At 51.2% G+C, this 19609-nt stretch overlaps 1 protein-coding gene across 2 annotated transcripts; it reads left to right on the top strand.

Annotated features, from left to right (window-relative positions):
- Window positions 1-402: 402 nt before the first annotated feature.
- On the top strand, window positions 403-9302 carry TRAM1 (translocation associated membrane protein 1). Of its 2 annotated transcripts, none has more exons than XM_064170726.1 (11): window positions 403-597; window positions 3793-3856; window positions 4412-4533; window positions 4727-4843; window positions 5037-5095; window positions 5452-5536; window positions 6653-6723; window positions 6807-6911; window positions 7450-7593; window positions 7877-8037; window positions 8698-9302. In XM_064170726.1, exons 1-11 carry the CDS (start codon window positions 580-582, stop codon window positions 8769-8771), a joined length of 1020 nt encoding a protein of 339 aa, XP_064026796.1. In that variant the 5' UTR covers window positions 403-579; the 3' UTR covers window positions 8772-9302. The 2 variants fall into 2 exon arrangements, with proteins under 2 accessions (XP_064026796.1, XP_064026795.1); XM_064170725.1 differs by lacking the exon at window positions 403-597 and adding an exon at window positions 937-1222.
- Window positions 9303-19609: the final 10307 nt, after the last annotated feature.

Below are 19609 nucleotides of genomic sequence, written 5' to 3'. Positions count from 1 at the left end.
CTTCACAGCTGCCCAAGGTGTTTCGTGGATGACTCAGGTGGTCATAGACTGACCAGCTGCTGTGGAAGCTGCTCCCTGCTCCGTACAGCAGGGAGGAACCGGGCTGTGAGAAGGGTTCTGAGTGCCTTCGGTGCACACAGCGCTGGCCAGGCAAGGCCACACTGAGTGAGTGCAGCTTAATCCCCACCCCACATTTGTGAGCTGCTGCTGCAAACAGCCGAGCTGGCAGCACTAAAACTCAGCCAGCAGTCGCTGCTGTTCCTGATCTTTCTTCTCCATCTATCACTGGGAGTGGCTGTCAGCCAGAAGCGCTGCTGAGTTCCGTCAATGTGGAGGTGTGGGGGATGGATACCTTTGGCCTGGATGTTTCTGTATCCGCGCTTATGCCTCAGCCCTCATCCGCCTGCTTTAACTCGGTACCAGCCCTGTGCTGGGTTTTCATCCACAGCCTCGGGATGGCTAAAGCCTGCCGCTAGCACCGGGAGAGCTGTGCCTTAGCCGTGGCACCCGGGGAGCGCAGCTCCCTCACAGCGTCCTCCGGGTGCTGGCGGAAGCTGGCGAGAGCCACGGGGAAGGGGAATGGAACTGGAACGCAAGGTAACCGCAACGACGGCGGGCAGCTCATCCTGACCGGCGGCTTGCCCTGTCACGCCGGCAGTAGCCAACGGCCATTTTCTGCCGCCCGCGGCAGAGGGATGCTGACCGGTGCCCAGCGCCAGCGGGCAGCCCGCCGGAGCTGCCAGGCACGCAGCACCGCTGGGGCTGGGTTCTCTGACGCCTCGGCCCGCACCGTCGCGCAGGGCGGGCTCCCGAGGCGTGGAGGCGCCGGCCGCTCTGCCGTTGGTGCTTTGGAATGGGCGGGCGTCGCCCGGCGCCGGGTCGGCGTCTGGAAGGACGGACGGAAGGCGGCCCTTGGCCGGCAGGGGCGCTGCTGGCGGCGGCAGGGGCCGCGGCCGGGGCGGGGTGAAGCGGAGCGACGGCGGCTGCTATTGCCCGGCTGCGCGGCCGCCTCCTCCCCTCCGCCTCTTCCTGGCCGCGGCGACAGGAGCTTGCTGGCAGCGGGGAGGCGGCAGCGGCGGCTCCCAGCTCCCTGCCCGCCATGGCGATCCGCAAGAAGAGCAACAAGAACCCGCCGGTGCTGAGCCACGAGTTCATCGTGCAGAACCATGCAGACATCGTGTCCTGCATGGCCATGATCTTCCTACTGGGACTCATGTTCGAGGTGAGGCGGCACCGGTGCGCCCCGCCCCACGACAGGGCCTCGTCCTGCTTCTCCCCCTGCAGCTGAGGACTCGGTGCTGGGTGGGGAGGGCAAGAGGCTCTCGGTGCGGCAGGCTCGGCTGGCGCGCAGCGGTGGCCAACGCTGCTCCTCAGCCATCACGAGAACCTTCAGCCGCACCTCCTTGCCTTTCCCCCGGCCCTCGGCCTCCCCATGCGCGGAGAGTGCCACCGCCGCCCCGCCACACGGCCGGAGGAGTCGAGGCAGGCGCTGTCGCCGCGGCTCATGCCCGCTTCGCCGGGCCGGCCCCTCAGGGAACGCCCTCTTCCCGGCGCGGCCTGGCCGGGCGCAGCCCGTGGCCGCTGCGCTGGGAGGCCGTAAGGGGCCGGGAGCGGGCGGCGTGGCGGCGGAGGGGTTACGTGGCAGTCAGAGCGCGGCGGTCGGGGGAGGAGTGGGCGGGGGGCGAGGTCCGAGTGCGCCCCGCTCTTTGTGTGCTCGGGCGGCGGGGCCCCACCGCACTACGGCTCCCGGCGAGCTGCGCGGCGGGCCGGGAGCGGTGACGTGTCAGTGCGGCCGCGCTAGGGGCTCGGCGGGACGCCGCACCTCAGCCCTTCCCGGGATTCCTGGGCACCTTGCGGGGGGTCCTGGCCCGCAGCGAGTCGCTCCGGTGCTCCTCCGCCGGAGATGGGCCCGGGCGCGGGGAGCTCTGCCAGCTACCGCGGGCCTGGCTGCGGCCGGGGCCCGGTGTTGGAGGCAGGCGGTGAGAACGAGTCTTTGGCTCTTCTCCGTTACCTCCTGAGCGGTGCCTAAGCCGTGTGGCACCCAGAACGCCCTCGGTGCTGTCGCAGCGCAGTGAAACGCTTCCATTTTCACTGACCAAGCGGGCAGGCGGTGCGGTGTTCGCTGCTCCGTGCTCGGGCACCCCTCATTCTGCGGGTGCGATTCCAGCTGCTGGGCTGCTCGGCGCTGGAGACCAGCGGGGCCAGGAGAAGAAAGCAGCATGTGGAAAAAACCCAAGGCAGGCCAAGAAAGCTGCTGTGGCTGGGTTTGCTACCAAAATCACCACAACATCCCTTATCCGATGGTTTTTTGGGGATTGAGACGAAAGAGATGGGTTTAAGCCATTCTTTTTTACGTCTGCTTCTGGCTGACTGGATTTGCAGTGTTAGTGGTGGGACTGGAACTTTGGGAGGATTGGGTGTGTTGACATCTTTTGTTTCCACTTTTTCATCTGGGGTGTTTCTCCCCAGTGTGTAAGGGCCATGTGCTTCTGGTGCAGAGGTGCCTTGTACTGTGCAGATGGCTTCAGTTCTCTGATGGTCTGGGAACCCACCTGCCCTGGGGAATGTTAGCTTGGGAAGGTGTCTGCACTGCCTGACGTCTGCAGATGGGTTAGGGCAGTGAGTGGCTGACAGAGCCTTCAGAGGGCAGTTTGAAATTCACTTACCTTTGGACTGTCCTCTGAAGACTCCAGGGACACATGAGGGGGTGCCTCTGGCAAAGTTACTAATCTAGCTGGGCCCCTTAAAGTTGTATGGGGTGAGTGGTCCCCTGGGTGCTGGTATGAAATACAAACAACACATGCTTGTAGTAGCCTAAACAATTACCTTTAGATACTTAGAGTACCCTTGCAAGACTCATAAAGGGGCTTGAGGATGGCTTTGGGTTTTCTGTTGGTCCTAGAAGTGCAATGAGGACACTGGGTTGTATGACAGCAGCGAGAGGCAGTCGGATCATAAATCATCCAAAGCCTGGTTATTTTCTGTCTGTTAAGATGCATTGATCCACGTCAGAACTCAGCAAAGATTTGTTAACATTGAAAATAAATGTGTGCCCACTGACAGATCAAAACTTGTGCTCATTTACTGTGGCTTTTGTAGTATCATCACCACCACCCCAAAAATGCCAAAACCTTTAGAACAAACTTTCCTTTCCCCCTGTCCCTCTTTTATGTTCTTTTTGTTTTTTTCTTACTGCCCATCACAAAGGAGCAGCACCACTGCTGCTGGATTTCATCTCTTTTCTACAGTTGGTGCCAAAAGATCCCTGGGGTCACAAGACTGAATTGGGTTGGGCTAGTGTGCAGCTGGCCTCAAACCATTCTCGGTTTTTATGCCTTGCCTCCTTTCTGGACGTGTTTTCCAGATCGCCTCCAGGTTTCCAAATGTGATGCAAACTGTCAAACTTTATCAAATTAGGAAGCAGTTCTAAGTGAAGTTTACTCTCCTCCATTACTGCGTACCTGTGGCCTAGGGATTATGTGCTGTTGTACACCCCATTAATGTAACAGTGCAGCATAGTCTGGGCAGAACCTGCAGTATGTGCCTCTGTTCTTCTGTGCCAGGAAAGGCTCTTTGTAAGCAACATTTCTGAGGATGTTTAATTGGAGAGACTGGATGTTTGGTGACCAAACTGCAGAGGTCAGGCAGTGTGTTCTGCCCTTGGAAGGGCAGGTGAGGTGGTCTGATAATGGGAGCTGGGCAGTTTCATGGGAGGGGACAAACGTGCCCAACTGTAGGCAGATGTTGACAGTTGAATGGTTTCCTTGCAGCACTCTCTCTGTTCTCTTGCAGATCACAGCCAAGGCAGCAGTCATCTTCGTTACCCTCCAGTACAATGTCACCATTCCCGCCACAGGTAGGTGTCTGCAGCAGGGCAGTGGCCGGGCTGTCAGTGGGCTGAGGGCAAGTGAATTTGCCAGCTGAACAAAGAAGCTCTCAAGGGCTTCACTTTGTTTTCAGTAAACCTCTCTTTTGATTAATGAGGCTGGAGACAACATTACTGTTCTGACAGATCCATCGTGGGTGCCAAAGCACCATCCAACTGGTGGAGCAGTTCCCATAGCCCCTTGTGCCGGCTTTGCAAGTGGCAGTCTTAACTACTCAAGGCAGGGCCATAGTTTTAGTATCATTTAATTGTCCCCTCTCACTGTGTGCGGGTTAGCTCCCTAAGTGCACTTAAATCTTCAGTTTTGTAGTACAGCTTTTCAGAATCAGAGTTAGTTTGTGATGTGATGGAGAAAAGATGACTATGAGCAGTCTGCGACCTGGCTCATGGCAGCAGCTTCATTTGTCTGCTGTTTGTTCAGCTGACTGCAAACTGCTGCTGTCTGAAAGGTTGCATTTTGAGAAACAGACTTAGTGGCCATGAAGCTGTGCTGATGCCTAACAGCTGATTGTGTTTGTCTTTTAGAAGAACAATCTGCAGAAACAATCTCTCTCTACCACTATGGCATCAAGGACTTGGCTACCATTTTCTTTTACATGCTCGTAGCAATAATCATACATGCTATAATCCAGGAGTACGTGCTGGATGTAAGTACCAAAGAGCAGTTCCTTTCAGCAAGGTAATTGTCAGGCTTTCATTAGGCTTTAGTAACTTACAAGTAAGCTTTTGCGTGAGAGCGATTAACTGTTAAAACATGCATTGAAGCTTCCAGATGTGGTAGTGCAGGTAACAGGCAGATGTGAAGCACTACAGACAAATAACCACAGGCTCTCATTTCAGAAAATTAACAGGAAAATGCACTTCTCAAAAACAAAGCACAGCAAGTTCAATGAGTCTGGGCAGCTCAGCGCATTCTACCTGTTCTCCTGTGTCTGGGGCACCAGCATCCTTGTCTCTGTGAGTATGACTCCTTGGCTCTGGGAGGGTGCTTTGTTTCCTCAGCATGCTGATCCAGGTGTGTGCCTCTCTGTACAGACACAGCAACATGTGCACAAATCCAGCCTTGCATGTGTCTCCATTTGTTAGTGCTGACCAGGAAGTGGCATTTCTGAGGGTTTCCTGTTGTTTTATTGATGTTTGTTTTTTTCAGGAGAACTACATATCGGACCCAACCTCCCTGTGGAGAGACTACCCACACACTCTGATTCCGTAAGGCCCCTTCCTGAGGGAGTTGTGGTGGGGAGGAGGGAGCATGTTCCACCTGGGCTGTCACCTACAATCTGTGTAGGATAGGTAGTGTCTAAAACTGAGTTAGTCTCTAATGTATTTTTGCTTGTATTTATGAGGAACTTGATTGCCAGTGTGCAGTGTCCAGGGTTCCCTGTGCAGGTTGTTACTCAAAGAATTGAGATTTTGCAGGATTTATTTATCTTGCTGTTCAAAGCCTTTTGAGTTGCCTGGCAGGAAGGATCTGTGTTGAGACAGGGACTGTGTTCACTGGAAAGCTTCTGAAGTGTTTTAAGTTCATTAATGATTCTTTTTTTAATTCTTGCTGTGTTGTGCAGGTTTCAAATGAAGTTTTTCTACATCTTACAGTTGGCATACTGGTTCCATGCTTTTCCAGAGCTGTACTTCCAGAAAACTAAGAAAGTGAGTAAAAAATGCAACCCAAAGGAGTCCCAAAGCAAGCAGCAGCCACAAGGCAATAGCTCACCTCTCTGGGTCTTCCAAAGTCACCTCCTACCTTGGGCTTTTCTGTAGTACCCACTTTTCCTGATGGAATTTTGAGTTCTCAGATGTCCATGTGAGACCAACAATTTTCTGTTAAATCCTGTATTTTTGCATGCAGTAAAAGTGGTATATATCTGTTGAAAAATACCATTTTTGTTTACACATCTACTAAAAGAATTTTCCCTTGAGCAAACCGATCAGAGATTTTGTTTTCAAACTTTTCTGTTTCTTGCAATGAGTAGTCTTGAGTAGTCTCATTGAACTCACCGCTGTGTCATGAGTCCTGAGACAGGTGAAGAGTATGAGCAGTGAAGAATTTCGTAAGTTCAAGGAATATTAACCTCTGGGATTAGTTTTAGATCCCACTGTCCTCAGCAGAAATTCTGGTTAGCTGTGTATTGGGAGTTTTTCAGTATTCAGTTTTTAACAGCATCCTTTCCCCAGCTAAAGGTTTTCTCTGTTGTGGGGGGAGGGTTAGAACACTGCTCGCTATAAATCGTTTTTGTGAAGTGTTCAGCTGAACGTGGCTGGCTAAAACCACTTCAGGTGTGATCCTGTGGTTTATCATGGCTAGCTAGTGACATTACTCTCTCTCTGCTGGCAGCAGTGTGCCAGATGATACTGAAGATTTAAAGCAGGTGTCAACATTTGGAAACCTTTGCATTTTGGTTCTTAGACTGAGGTGAGGTTATTTCTGTGACAATAAGACAGGATCTGATGAGCAGCAGGAAGTTCTCTGCGGATACAGCAATGCACCGTTTCAGGATTGGAACAACCACTACAAATCCACAGTAGTCAGAGCAGATAAAAACAGGCCCTTTGGAAAAACATCTGGATGCTCGCTGTGTTATCTCGCCACAGTGCATGCCCAAGGTGCACTGAATATTCTTGGCCAGTGAGCAGCTTAGCTGTGTGTGGCAGAGTCACACAGTGCCAGGACCAGGTAGCTGATGAACCAAGGAGCTGCATAGCCAGGGAGCAGTTTGCAGTAGCGCAGCACTGTGCAATGTGTCTTTGCTTTTCCCTTCCTCACAGGAGGACATCTTTCGCCAGATTGTCTACATTGGACTTTATCTCTTTCATATTGCCGGAGCCTATCTCCTGAAGTAAGTGAAGTGAATGCTGGCTTCATCCTCTGTCATAACTGCCTAACACCACACCTGAATGTTTGTTTAATTTGTTTTGGTAGCCTGACCCATCTGGGACTTGTTCTTCTGGTGCTGCATTACTTTGTCGAGTTTCTTTTCCACGTATCCCGCCTCTTCTACTTCAGCGACGAAAGATACCAGAAGGGGTAAGCAGTCTGTGCTCGAAATCCATCTCATTTCTGCTTCGGAACCCTCTCCATCGAACTAACCGAGAACCAAAACTGCAAGGAGCCTCAAAGTGTTTTCTTAGAGGCCAAGTTCTGCAGGCTGATTTCAGTATTTGTCTCTAAGCCAGCTATTTTTTTTTACCTAACTTACTGCCTGGGTAAATGTTAGTGGTGGTATAAAATGGAATGAAGTCTTACCATAGGCACTACTGTTTCAAAGAAACCCCAGTTTAGTAGCAAGAGAAGCAGCAGAGGTTGCTTGTACAGCCAGTTCTGTAGGGACTGATAATATCTTGATGGTTTGAGGTGAATTTAGATTGTGAGGCAGACCTTGTCTTGCTTGTTGTCTTTTACTAGAAGACAATCCAAGACTAGTTTAGGATAGGTGCAAAATAACAAATTTAGGCAAGCTCTTAAATTTCAAATGTTTGCATATGGTAGGGAGTGAATATTTGCATTGCTGGTACCTGTACTGTACATGGAAATTCCCATGGTGTGTTTGGTGTCTCCCTTGCAGGTTTTCACTATGGGCAGTTCTCTTTGTGTTGGGGAGGCTTCTCACTTTGATCCTCTCGGTCCTCACTTTTGGCTTTGGACTGGCAAGAGCAGAAGATCAGCAGCTGAACTTCAGTACTGGAAACTTCAACATCCTGGCTGTTAGGTACAGTAAACTGCTTCTGTTCAGCTGTGCTGACGCCAGTGCCCTATATGAGCCCACTCCTGCATAGCCTAGATAATGACTGGTCCTAGGAGGGGGAGAAGTCACACAAAGCCCTGCAGGCCACACACCTTGAGAAATTCCTGTGATGAGAAGGTATTGCTTACTTGTGGAACCCACATAAAAAGCAGTCTGTGATATACAAACCAATTGAGGTGGTGTTCTACTCCCCTCTGAATATGGAGACAAAGGTCCTGCTGAAGCTGTGCCTGTCTTTTATCCCTAGGATCAGTGTGCTGGCCTCCATATGCATGGCTCAGGCCTTTATGATGTGGAAGTTCATCAATTTCCAGCTTCGGAGGTGGAGAGAGCATTCTTCTTCTCAGCCCCAGTCAGTGAAGAAGAAGTTTGTAGCAGCTAAAGGAAAGTCCTCCAGAAAAGAAAGAGGTTTGTGTCTTCAGTTTCCTCTTGCCTTGGCTCCCCAAAGCCAACTTCATGTAACAAAGAGCCCATTTTAGAAACATTTCATATTGCACTTGCAAGGGAGGTGGCTCAGTACAGAAACAGGGAATACTGGTAAATGTTGTTGTTTGGGGGGTTGTTATTAAAACTCCACTGCATTAATTGATTTCACACTTCTAACTGACAGAAGGAGTTACCATTTATCGAGTTAATGCAGCATGAGATTTTTATTGTCTAACTTCATTACTTGAGCAGAATGTGTCATGCTGATGGCTTGTCCCCTTGGGAAAAAGGGGCAGAGATGATTTTGAATCTGTTCTCGCAGTCACTTCTGCATTTGTCCTGCAATTCAGTTCAAGCTTGCTTTGCATTGCCGCTGAACTTCAAGGACTGGAGACAAAGTTTGCTATCACCTAAAACACAACAGCTGCCCCGGTGCGGTGCATGTGTGGCACAGAGGGCGCAGCTTCTGGCCGTGGCCCACACCAGGCCTCATGGTGGTGTCAGGTTTTGCACTGTGGATGCTGAGCTCTGACGAGGTGTAACAGAGAAGATGCATCAGGGCAGAAGCTCAGGGAGTTCTGCAGGACCCACAATGTGCAGCCAAATGCAAAGCTTCTCATTGCACCTTCCTCTCCCCTGCAGAGAACGGGATCAACGGGACAGTGACCTCCAATGGAGCAGATTCTCCCCGCAGCAGGAAGGACAAATCCTCATAAGCTGGAGTGCTGAGGCTCAGTGACTAATGCCCCAAAGAATCTGCTCTCTACACGGCTGGCTCTGCAGCACTAGAGGTGATCTGGATTAAAGGAAACACAATTTGTGGGGTTTGATTGTTGTTGTTGTTTTGAGAAACTTTTTTAAAACCCATTTTGACTAAGGAGAAGTTTATCTGGGGGGGGACACACAAAACTTTTTAAATAACATTGACACTTTTTTAAACATTTCTTGTGATGAAATAATCCCACTTCATGTGGATCACTGTTGCCATGTATTCTTCCTTCCCAGTTTTTGTGATCTATGCTGTTCTACCAACTGCACTCTTCCCAAGTTCTTTAAGAAGTATTACAGAGTTGAAGTAAAACCTTAGTGTGCATTTCTGGCTTCTCACTTAATTGCCTTGATCCAAAGTTATAGTTCCAATTGGCATCCTGAGACCACACCAATAAACTTCTATATTTTGTAGTTATTAGCTGCACAGTGCTCTAAGAATTGCCCCGTCATTAAAACAAAGCTGGACTCATTGGAAACGTTGTAGCGTCTTCTTGTTCGGCCAGTAATCTGTTCCAGGGAGCACCCAACTCGTGTGAGGGGGAGCTTCAGCGGCCGTGCCGAGTTGAGCAGCGCTGCTGACTCCTGCCTATGCTCCGTCGTGCCGAGCTGCTGTGTTGGGCCTTCCCGGTAACCTGCCTGTCTGGTTTTAGAGGGCGGTGGTGTGGCTGTTCCAGGAGGCACCGAGTGCTCTGCTAACGGAGAGCTTGGAAGCTGAATGGATCCAGTTGTGAGAAACATTGCTTTACCCCACGTGCTGTGCTTTGGCTGCTCTGTTAGGGAATAGTTTTGTTTGCTCCTATGTGTGTTTTTATGAAAAAATACTTAAAAGCTACAACTGCCTAACCACTTTGTTCTGTCCTTTGCTACAACTGGAAAAGTGTTAATTTAAGATATTTTCCATTACCTGGCTTTCATAATTGTATTAAATGTCTGGTAGGCATCCCCTCTTCTCACTGCCCTCTGGTTTAGGATCTGGTGAGCCCAGTTCTGTGCATGTTAAGGAATTTGCTGCACTCTTCAGAACCTGAGGAGAAGCTGTGCCAGAGTGTCTGGGTCAGACGTAGAAGGAGGAAGCACACTCGTGCTGGGGGTTTTCAGAACCCACAGCATGGGAGCTGAATGTCTTCAGGATGGAGAGACTGCGGTCACTTGACTGCAGTGCAGTGGCTGGGCACATCTCACGCCCAGAGCCTCTGTGGGTGAACCAGAACCACTGTGGGTGCCTCTCCTGTGAGCGATGGCTGAGGAGGGCTGGGCTGCAGCCTTTCAGGCTTCTGCTTGTAGTGAAGTTCTTTTAATGTTCACAAGACAAAAGGCAACAGCTCTTCCTTCAGGCTTAAAAAAAACTAAACCATGCTGCCTCATCTTGAATCCAGTACATTTGCTCTTGATCTCCTTCTGTCTTGTCACTTTTGTTTTAAGTTTCCACAAATACTTTATTTTCATCCAGCTTAAGTATGGCAGATCTGTGATAGGAGTGCCAGAAATGACAACTGTTCCTTTTGGTGTCTGGAGCTCTGTGCAGAATCAGGGCAGCTAAAGTGCAGCTTTATGAGCCAGTGGCTTTTCAGTACTTGCTCTTTGTCCCTGTTTACTGTGGTTAGTAGTAAGGGTCAAGTATTGGCATGTAGCACCAGGCAACATTCACACACCAGACCTGGGCAGCCTGATGGACTGCTGGGAGGCAGCAAGTCTTGGCTGCTCTGGCAGGAGCTGGTGTTTCTGCATGGTCTTGGTTCCATGCTGCTGTTCACTCACTGCCACTCTCATTTGCACACTGGCCATTGCAGATTTCCAAATCTCTTAGACTGCAGCTCTGCTGTACACCACTGGGTGAAGTATGGTCTAGAACTTGTGCTGCTTTGTCTCCTTTCTTCAGTTCTAAGTGCTGAAGAGTGTACCTTGTGCTGAAACCAGCAGGTATAAGTTCAGACCCTGGTGATGAGAATGCTGCACTAGGGCAGGAATTTCAGCTCTTGAACTGCAGTCTTTCTAGTTTCAAGGCTAAACTGCTCTCATGCAGGTGATTCCACCTCTTTGTTTCCTGCTCAGTCATCTTCCTTGTTTTGTTTCTCTGGCTTGTAAGCTCTCTGTGGCCAGGGTTGTCTCCTGTGCACGTTACCCAGGGCAGCGGCCTGGAGCTGACTGTGAGGCTGTGAAGAACGTTAAAAAAACTATGCTTGAACATCTGTTACACAGCTGGAGGCAAGTGCAGTGCATCTGGCCTTGCTTGCAGTCCAGCAGCAGCTCTGGCAGAAGGGGCACAGAGCAATGCAAAGTTCTCTTTGGGGACATTTCCTGGAGCCAGGAGATCTGAGACTGCAAGAGACTTTGTGTGGCTCAGGCTGGAGCTGGAGCTTGCACAAGGCCACCAGGGATTCAGGGTTGAGTTTCTCACTTTCTATCTTGAGGACCTGCACTTCCCCTCCATCCATGTCTGGCCATAACCATATGCAGTGTTTCGCAAACTCTGAGTAGCATTTCCAAGGTTGATAGGGTAACCATGACCTTGGAGAGCACTAAAACCTGCACTGGGCAGTGTCTGGTGCAATCTGGGAGCTGCTATTCAGATTTGAGTGTCTCCACCTTCTTCAGCAAAGCAACTTTTAAAGCCTCCATAGACTTCAGCTTCACTGATGCAGACTCAAGAAATCTCATCCAGTCTGAAACTGAACCTCTGCTGTTGGTCTAGGCTAGGTGGAGGGGAGCTAACAGGGTTAGGGGAAGTAAGGAAGCTTTTAAAGAAACCTTGCCACGAGTGTTACCTTCGGTGGATTTGATTTGCCTTGTGGTGGAGGATTGACTGCAGACTCCAGAATCTCTGTGTTCCATTCACCTCCAGACATACCACAGTGGTGGTTCTGAAAAAACACTGAACTGCTTCAAACTACTTCTTAGCATCTACATTTATAACTTGGATGTCCTCAAGTTAATTGGAAGATTTGTCTTCCGTAAAGACAGATGGTGCTTGGCTTCATGCTTCAAGAATGCAGCTTAAAGTGCTGCTTAAGCTGAAATTGTGTTAGTGAAGGAGCAGAGAGCACTTCAGAACCAGAGCTGCCCTCCCAGGGGCTGCAGCTGTCAGGAGAGCCGCCCAGCCACGGCTGGAGAGACCACAGAGGGCAGCCAGCGGGATTGTACCAATTCTGCCTTGGTGCTCCCTGCTGCACCTCAAAATCGTCGCCTCCCCTTGCTCCGCTTCCCGAATCGGGCTGGCGGGGAGCGGCGCGGTCGCGGGAGCCAGGCCCTGTGACGAGTTTGGGCGGGGGCAGGACAGCCACAAGAGGGCAGCACAGCTCCTCAGCAGGGCTCCGGTGCTCTGCCGGCAGCTATCGGAGACCTCAGGGCCCGCGGGTCTGCTGCACCTGCAGCAACAACCCCTTGGTTCCTCCTCAGAAGCACCTCTGCTGCAGCTCAGAAACCTGAGCCTTCCATTTGCCTGGGAGTAGCTCCTGGTAGTGCTGGATCCTGGTGGTGGCAGAGTAATAGAACCTGTGTTGTATTCTGTCCTTATGTGGCCAGCAGCTGCTTCCTCACTTTTGATAGAGCAGAGTGCAGAGCTCCAGGGCTGAGGCCTTAAGCCAGAAGTGCAGCGTCTTGCATTAGGAGCACACAGCCAGCCTCGACTCACAACTGTCCACGTCCAAGGGTGGAGGTGATTTGGTTGGGGATAAGTTGGCAGAGGCAGGAATTACAAAAAGATGGTTGTTTTGTTTTCCTGACAAGCCCTGCCCCCACAGTGCACACACAACTAGGTAGATTTGGTGTCCAGGTTCTGATGCAGTCAGGAATCTGCACAGGGATGCTTGGGGGCAAAGCAGTAATTTAGGGAAGTCAGAAAAGTGGAAAAGGCCAAGCTGCAAGACAGCTTTACCCTACGTAAAAATCAGGCTGAGCAGAGAGCCTAGGGAACAGCAGATCTTACTCATGGAGGTGAGGCAGGAGTTTTCAGATGGTCCCTGCTGAACCTCTGCGGCAGCCTCTGAAACTGCAAGCTCTAATGCAGTTGTGGACCCACGGGGTGAATAAAACCTGTCCAAGTGTCTCAGACACAGCTTCCACAAGGCAAATCTCACAGAGTGGCACTGCCTCAGCAGCACAGGGACAAAGCCAAACTGCTGCAGCATTCCCTAGCCTGGGATAGTGGGCAGGAAGCCAGGTCCAAGTGCTGCTGGCAGCTCTCTCTCAAATAGACCTAAGGATTTGCCAAACTTGGAGGCTTGTGGAGGAGCAGCACGGACTGTGCAAGAGCAGGACTGGGGCGCGCTGCGCGGCACGGTGCAAAGCGGGAACCGCCTGCGCTCTTTTCCTCCCTCTGTTGATAATCTCCCTAGACCCTGTGTCTGGTGCCATATGTACTCTGGCTGTGAAGAGCCCAGCCTGGCCGATTCCAGCACGGGCTTTCCCACAAGTTTCGGTACACATGTGGAAGGGCCTTTGCTGTGTCCCCTTCAAGCACACAGCAAGGGGGAGAAACAATTTCAAGCCTTCTTTTTACCCTATTCAAACCTCCAGAGGCAGAGGTGGGGAAGAAGGGATTTGGAGTGCACCACAACAGGAGGCTGGGGCAGATGCTGAGATCATTACTTAATCCTCAGGCTGGGGGAAAGCTCAGGAAACCTGCTCTCTGTATTTCCATCCATTGTTGATGCTTTCAAAGCAAAGTTACTGTTAGAGGAGCTTATATGATTGTTTCCTGCACCAAAGTGATGTTTTGGTTTTTATCTGCCAGTTGGAGCCCCTTGTTTTGTGGGAGCATTAACGTGGACTTCTCCAGTGAGGTGCTGCAGGAGACGTGCAAATTTCACCTGCAGCAGTTAGAGCAGCTGTTCAGAAAGCACACGTTAAATGTAGCTTACGGATGTTGTCTTCAGTGTAAAGCAAAGGCACTGGGCCTTCAGCATGTGCTTGCTTTATGTGGAAGAGGGAGTTTTGGGGTGGCACTGGAGAGCAGTGATACACTGATTTTTGCTGCCAACTTTGGGCCAGCTTTGCCCAAGGCTGCCCAGAAAAGCTATCATGCATTGGTTCAGCTGCCTGTGGCCTGGCAGGCCTGCTCCTGCTGCTGGGAAGTCCAGCACAGGGTGATCTGGCTCTACTTCAGGAACATTTTAGGACTTTGGCGAAGTATGGGCAGAATTTTCCTTAATGTCTGGGTAGCTCTGGTCAGAGATGGCAAAAGAGCTGAGTCGTGTTATGAGCTGTGAGTGAGCTTGGGTTGGGTGCCGGCCTGGGCACTACCTGAGTGTTGCCACCTGACCTCCAGGACAGGCCTTGTGTGGCTCCACACCGATGGTCTCAGGGCCTGCAGTGCTGCTACTGAGGAGGTACAAAGGTGTGGAGCACCTCCTGTTACCCTTCTGCCACCAGCTGCTGCACTGAGCCCTTTGACAGAAGCCAGGAGCTGTGGCTGTGCTGGAACCCATTGATTCCCTCAGGACTTGCCTGCCCTCCCCCATTGCTCTGCCACGGAGCCTGCTCTGCTTCAAGAGCTGTGGAGACTGGGAAAAGACACCCTTGCCTTTACAGCAACCAGCAGCTCAGCAGCATGGGCTGTGCGCAGCTTCTAATGGAGTCGAGGACAGACTGTGTCCCACCCTGGAGGGAGTGATGTAAATCACTGATTCTTGGCACTGATAGTGAATTTTGTTCATAGCATGCCATAAAAAAATCTTTCAGACATTGTAAACTGTCTGTGCTATCAAGAAAACTTCTAGAAGTTTTCTAGAGGGAAGTTTTTTTGGAAGGTGAGGCAAATGTTGGTGTAGTTTCTAGATGTGACATGAATGGTGCCACGGTTCTCTTGACTCTGCTTATGTGTTCTTGCTCTCCCCACTTCCCCTGCTCTGCCCCCCGAGTCAGCCAAGTCACCAGAATGCTCTTAGAGAAACTATGGTTAACCCTGGAGGTTCTTCTTACAGAGGAGCACAGCAGATTGCTCTCAGGCTCCTCTGCAGAGCTGCTGTCCTGGATGGGCCCAGAGTCTCCCTGCTCTCTTCATGGCCCTCTGGGGAATTGACACGACATTAAGAAGTGTCATCCTGTTTTGTCCACCCAGTTTCTGACAGTCATCAGCTTGGGGACCTCTGAAGCGTCAGGCTGCATCCGAACTCCTGTTGGGTTTTCTTTCCTCCAGCTGCCAGTGGACGTTTCTGCAGCACTGGTGTAATCCTCTGGAACCTGCTGGAACATTTGGCACCCACTCTGCTCAGCCAGTTACACAATTTCCATGGGCCGCGTCTGGAGAAGTATTTCCTTTGGCTTGTGTTTCAAACCTGATGATTTCCTTGTGCGAGGCTCAAGCAGTGAAGAACTATTCCTTCTCCATCCCACACATGATTTTATGGACCTCTGCAATCTGGGGCTCTCACTGTTCCGTGTTTTCCTGAGCAGAATCGTGCCCTCGTCCCAGGGCACTGATGGGTAATGCCAAGGCTCCTCACAAGGGAGATGAGCAGTGACTTGCCAACATGGAAACTGAAGGCTTGATCTTGGCCACAGCCTGGTCTTCCCTGGCTGTGCTCACTCTCCAGTGGCCTCCTAGTGTTTGTGGCGTGGTGCCTGTGCCCTGGTTCTTCTCTGGTTGTCTTCTTGCTGATGCTATTAAAACATTTTTCCAGTGATTCAGGAAGATGCATTTCAGCAGCAGTGTGTGTGCAGCCCATGCTGCCCACAGTGCCTGAGGTCTGCAGCCTTTCAACAGCAAACGCTGGAGTGGCAAAGGTCTGGCACCATGGGGTCCTGAAAGCAGGAAGCTTAACAAATAACATCCCTTTTGGCATGGCCTGCCCTCACAGGTAACAGCAGCAGATCTCACTGGAGATTTGCTGGTCCTTAAAAGGTCACAACTAGTTACAAGACTCCATTTTTAGAACCAAGAATCTTCCAGGTGGAGGTGCCTCATGAGTCGTTGTGCCAGTCGGTTTGGTCCTTTGCCTGTTTTTATTATAGGTACTGACACAGGGCACTGACTTAGGATGTGACCGACAAACATGTTTTACCTGCTGTGCCTGGCACCTGCCTAAAGAAAGCAGGTGCTGGGTTGTGTGTACCCAGGGGAATCAGGCTGGGGGGATAGGTTCTCAGAAATCACCAATAACTTCCCCAGTGGGGTGTCCTGCTCAGGACACTGAGGAAAACAAGGTGCTGTGCTGCAGCACTTTGGATTTTCCATGTTTGCAACTCTGATCTGGACACCTGAGTGACACCATGAGTGCAGCAGCAGATGGTCATCTAAGTGTGACAGAGGGTGGTCTGTGTGTCAGACAAGAGGAACTGGGAAAATAATTTGTCCTCATCCTGCAGCAGAAGAGCTGGAGCTCATGGTCCAAAGACTTTCACAGTATCATGGGGAACTGAGCTGCACAATTCAACCACTGGATATGTGTGGTGGGGATGTGGCCTTGGGGTACCTTGTTAAAGTCCATCTGAAGCCAGAAGATAGACTGATATTTGTATTTGTGGGGGGATTAAAATGTACTTAAAAGAAGACCTAGGTTTTGAGAGGCCTTCTGCTAACCCAGCCTCAGTGGAATGCCGACATTCGGATGAGCTTGCAAAGTGCCTGCACTTCCAGCAGCCTGGAGGCCCATAAATAGCCTCAGTAAACACACAGGGATCCAGGACATTGTCTGAATGAGCTAAAATTAGATGGCTTCACTGTTTGTGCATCACTCTTCCTTCTCTGCAGGAAGATTAATTTCTTTCCAAAGTCTTTAAGCTTGAATTATGGCTCCTTAATGATGGAGGATGGGAAGCTGTTTGAGAGGAAACTCCTGCAGGGACAGGTCTCATTTTCTGAACGGAGTGGGACCAGCTGTGGCCAGCATTGAAGGAAAAACAGCTGTAAGTTCCTGGAAAGCATGGAAGCACCTAGCTGCAGCTTGCTCCCACAGCTCCAACTCTCTGCCCTCTTTGTTTCCCCTTTCAAGGATATTTGCACCTTGAATGCAGCAAATGTTTGAATGCTCTGAAGGAGACTTAGAGAAAGTGAGGGGGGAAGTCACAGAGCACATTCTCAGTGCTGTCTGGGATTCAGTGACATCGTGCTGAGGGGATCTGAATTCTTGGTCTCCAGCCATTCTGTGCAACAACCCCTAGCAGCTATGCGTGTGAGGCAGATCTAAAGGGATGCTGATAGCAGGAAACACCTGAGCTCACTGGGACTGCTGGCACAAGCTTGTTGCACTGCCTGTGGGATAAACTTTCTTGCCCAGGTAACTCACTGCTGAGTTCAGTAGCTCGGTAGTCACCTTTTTCCATCTATCCACTGTGGCGCTTCTGGGGAGGAATTAACTTTACAGGGATATTCCATAGCAAGATTCTGCCACACTTGGCTGTTCAAGAGTGATGTGTTACCAAGGAAAGCACAGGAAATCATTAATTGCACTGCTGATTGAGTTGCAGTGTGCCTGCAAGTGGGACTGGTCATTTTATTTCTGGTCTCTGGGGACCTGTTTGCAGGATACTTGTGCAATTCTGTGTGGAGAAGGCTCTGCTGCCTTGAGACTGAACAGGAGGTTCCTGGAGCTTGGTGTGGGGTTGGAAAACAGGGCAAGGGAGGGAGCTCCCCGAGCACACTGGTAGCGTGCTGCTGACCAGCATCGATCACTCTGCACATCCTCACGGTGGGCACCGTGGCACCACGCCCTGTGCTGGACTTACGGTGGCCATCGGGATGAGTTCGGACACACGGATGAGGTTTCTGGACCCACCAGTGTCTCAATGCTCCCAGAAGGTCTTACACAGGGTTCTGAACACCCTGAGAAGAGACTGCAGAGTGTGTGTTAATCCTGTGAAGGAATCCGGAGTTTCACATCTTAAACTCACAGACTGGCCTGGAAGCTAAACTTCTGTTGTCTCAGGGCAGGAACTTAGTCCGTGCTTGCCTATGAAAAGCTCCATCCTCCTCACTTTTGGAGTCGCACATTTCCATCTGGCAGACCTTGGGCACGTTTGCTCTCTGCTTTGCTGGGGGAGGTGATTTTTTTGAGCAGCCTTTTCACCCAGAGGCACTGGGTGCAACTGTGTCCCCTACACTGCCTGTGCACTGCCTTGTACCTTCGTGCTGCCGCGTGTCTGAACACGCCTGTGACTCTGCAGGGAGCGCGAACCGAGGCCAACAATCCCTTCCCCAAGGAATTTCCATGGCACCGGGAGCGCCGCAGAGCCGGCAGCGGCTGGGTCCGGCCACGCGAGGGAGCGGCGCCTGCCGGCACCGGGACCCTGTGCGGCCGCTGCAGGGTTAGACGTCTGTCCGTCCGCTCCGCTACTCTGCCCTCGTTTCTCCGCCTCTTGGCGAAGCGCAGGAACGAGACGAAGCGCAGTGAAAGCACGAAACGCAGCACCGCTGATGACCAACCTGCACCTACACCAGCTCTCACCCGAAAACTGCCAGCTGGCTGAGCAGAGCCTGCCCACCCTGCCTGGGCAATCGGTGCCAGGCATGGCCCGGTGGTAGCACTCATCTTGGAGAACCTCATCTCCTGGTTCTCCGGGGCCATGCTTTTTTTCCCCCAGTTCCCTTCTGTACCCTCTGAGGCAGAAATTGGAAACTGAATTCTATTTCATCGTTCACTTGACGGCAAACAAGCTCAGCAAGCAAATGCCCACCTCTGGCTGCAGGCTGCAGCTGCATTGCCTCATGGTTTTGGGGGGGGGGGTTAACCCTAAAATCTTCTAGTTAATTTTAAAAAGCTTAAATCTTGGACACCTGTGGAGAGCAAAGTGAAGGGGTTAAGAAGGAGGTCTGGCTAGCTCTGCCAGGTCTGGCCTGATGCACAGACATCCAGCTGTGCTAAAGTGAACTGGGACAGCGGGTGAGAAGAGGCTGCTTGCTCTTAGGGAGATGTGGAAGGTGTAAAGCTTGAAAAAGAAAATGTAAGAGCAGTGAAAAGGAAGAGGGGTGGGGAGCAAGGACATTGGGCATCTGGTCAGGGACCTGCCAGGGGATGGGAAGAAGTCATTTGTGGTTCAACTCACGGTCCCGTGGTGAGAACCTGGCAGGGAGGACTGGTCTTCATTACTGCAGAGAAGGAAGTGGATTGTTAGAGGACAGGTGCAAATGGCCTCAAGACAGTCTTCATGATCCTCAGAGCCTGTAGGTATGTATGACCAAATGGCTGCTCTGGGGGGTTATGTCTGTTTAGGGGTGGAGGGAAGGATTATGAGCCCCTGGGCTTGTTGCTTGTGAAGTTCAGGAGGTTTTTTCCTACCATAAGATGGACAGGATAACTGCATTTTACACTTTGGCTGTGCCTAGGATATGAAATGGTGAGGAACACGTGTACCTCTGGCAGTGTTCTTGGGTGAGGAAGGCTGCAGATGGTTGAGTGGGAGAGGGGATTCAGTAGAAGTTTGGGTATTTGCATGTGACAGGATTGGTGGCTGCTGGAGGGTTTTATTGCAGGGCTTGATCTCAGCTCCAAGAGCCTGGAAGCAGAACATGGCCCTTCCTGTGAACAAAGCTCTGTGTGCACGTTTGACATCCAGCATGGCCAAAAAGGCTGGAACGGCCCCTGGGCGTATCCTGAAGAAGGCTGTTCTGTAATGCAACCAGAAATGTGTTTTAGATCAGGGCCTGGGCAGTTTGATCTGCTTGTTTTTTATGGAGAGAAACTTAGTCTTAGCCAGGGAACCCTTTCTGCAAAAGCTGGGGTTAGATCTGTCCCTAGCTGCTTTGCTGATTATGTCTTTTTCCTGTGTCACTTCTGATGGAAGCTTATTGCCCAAGAGATGCCCAGTCCCATAACAGGCCACGGCTAGTTCAGCTGCTGTTCCCTCT

The sequence above is a fragment of the Pogoniulus pusillus genome, chromosome 34 (genome assembly GCF_015220805.1).
Source record: "Pogoniulus pusillus isolate bPogPus1 chromosome 34, bPogPus1.pri, whole genome shotgun sequence".
Taxonomy (NCBI): domain Eukaryota; kingdom Metazoa; phylum Chordata; class Aves; order Piciformes; family Lybiidae; genus Pogoniulus; species Pogoniulus pusillus.
This window is presented reverse-complemented; position numbering and strand designations above follow the sequence as displayed.